General features: G+C 60.4%; 1 protein-coding gene across 1 annotated transcript in view; it reads left to right on the top strand.

Moving 5' to 3' along the window:
- Nucleotides 1-1,761, top strand: part of ZC3H4 (zinc finger CCCH-type containing 4) — a gene marked incomplete at its 5' end in the record, with an annotated part of 26,256 nt that extends 24,495 nt beyond the window's left edge. The window contains one exon of the mRNA XM_015850763.2: nt 306-1,761. Coding sequence (XP_015706249.2) covers nt 306-1,678 — 1,373 coding nt within the window. The remainder of the gene's footprint in view (nt 1-305) is intronic.
- Nucleotides 1,762-1,767: the final 6 nt, after the last annotated feature.

Genomic DNA, 1,767 nt, shown 5'->3' with positions numbered 1-1,767 from the left:
TCTGAGGTCTTTAGGGTGACCCCAATGGGACCCTGAGGAGGGTGAGTGGGGTCTAAAGGGGTTGGGGGGCTTATGGGGGGGGGCACTGCTTTTTGGGGGGTGTTTGGGGGGGATCTGAGCTCTTTGGGGTGAGGGGTGTTGGGTTTTGGGGTGGATTTGGGGCCATTTGAGCCCCTTTGAGATACATTAGGTAGAATCAGAGCTCATTAGGATGGATGATGGGGGGGGGGCAATGGATTTTGGGGTTCATTTGATGACATTTGGGGCCCCCCCTTAATTAACACCACCCTAATGACCCTCCCCAGGTGATGCTGCCCTATGGTACTCCAGCGATGAGGATGAAGGTGGCAGCGTCTCATCCATCCTACGTACCCTCCGGCAGCAAAGCGGCGCTTTGGGGCCACCCCATCCTTCTATGGGGCCGCCCCCTGGTTCTATGGGGCCGCCCCACACCGCAGACCCCCGGCTTCAGAAAGCAGCAGCAATGGGAGGAGGGGGGCGACCAGCAGACCCCCGTCTGCGAGACCCCCGTTTGGCCCGGCACAAAACAGAACCATCTCACCCCAAACCAGAAGATTATCCCAAAACGGACCCGAATTACCCTAAAACGGAGCCGGATTATCCCAAAACAGAAGCGGATTATCCCAAAACGGATCCTCACAACCCCAAAACGGACCTTTCTCACCCCAAAACCGACCCCATCCCCAAATCACGCCTCCCCGACGAGGAAGACGACGCCGACCCCGAGCGTTCGTTACGGGACCGTCCCATCGTCATCCCATTGGAACCACCACCGGGACAATCACCGCGGGACCCCCGGTGTCACCGACAACGTTTCGCCCCCACCCCACGGGATCTCACCCTCATCAAACCCCCCTTCGCCCGCATGGTCTTATGGAGCCCCGAGGATCTCCTCCCTTTGCCCATCCCCATCCAGGATGTCACCGTCACCCCCGGTGGAGACCCCCGGTTACACCGTAGTGACCCCCGGCATCGAGCTCTCACCGCCGACCCCGGTGTGATAACAGAACCCTCATCCAAGATACCGGATTTCGAGCTCTTATCTCGCATCCTCCAGACGGTGAGCGCCGGTGGAGGTGATAAACCAGCTGATATCACAGCTGATAAGCAACCCGGTGATAAAAGCACCGCCGGGCCCGGTGATAAACTCAGCAGCGATGCATTCCCCATTGATAAACCCATTGATAAACCAAGCGGCGCCGATCGCCCCAGCGACCCCCGCGTACGTAAACCCCCATCAGACCCCAGGCTGCAGAAAGCTGCAGCCAAACCCACCGAGCACGGTGAGTCGGGTGAGGATACGGGCGACGCTATGGGTGATGCTGGGACCCCTTTGGCACCCTACGACCCACGGTTGAGCCGTGGGGCGGCGCAGAGCCGGGTGTTGAGCGCTATCAGTCTATACGACCCGAGGACGGCGGTCAGTGACGGACGTGGGAAGGAACAACCCTACAGTCGTCGTTCGCCGTTGGCGCAAGCGGAACCGGCACAGGATCGATACAACAGCTACAACAGGCCACGGCCACGGGGGGCGGCTGGGAACAGTGGGGGCAGTGGGGCAGCAGAGGGCACAGAGCAGGAGGAGACGGACAGCACCGCGTCGCTCAAGGATGTCTTCAAGGGCTTCGACCCCACGGCGTCGCCCTTTGGGCAGTAGGGGTGGTGGTTGTCGGGCTGTCATGGCAGTGGTTGGGTTGTAGGGGATGTGTTGGGTTGTAGGGGCTGTGGTTGGGTTGTAGGGGCTGT

This window comes from Coturnix japonica, unplaced genomic scaffold (assembly GCF_001577835.2).
Source record: "Coturnix japonica isolate 7356 unplaced genomic scaffold, Coturnix japonica 2.1 chrUnrandom527, whole genome shotgun sequence".
In the NCBI taxonomy this organism is placed as follows: domain Eukaryota; kingdom Metazoa; phylum Chordata; class Aves; order Galliformes; family Phasianidae; genus Coturnix; species Coturnix japonica.
This window is presented reverse-complemented; position numbering and strand designations above follow the sequence as displayed.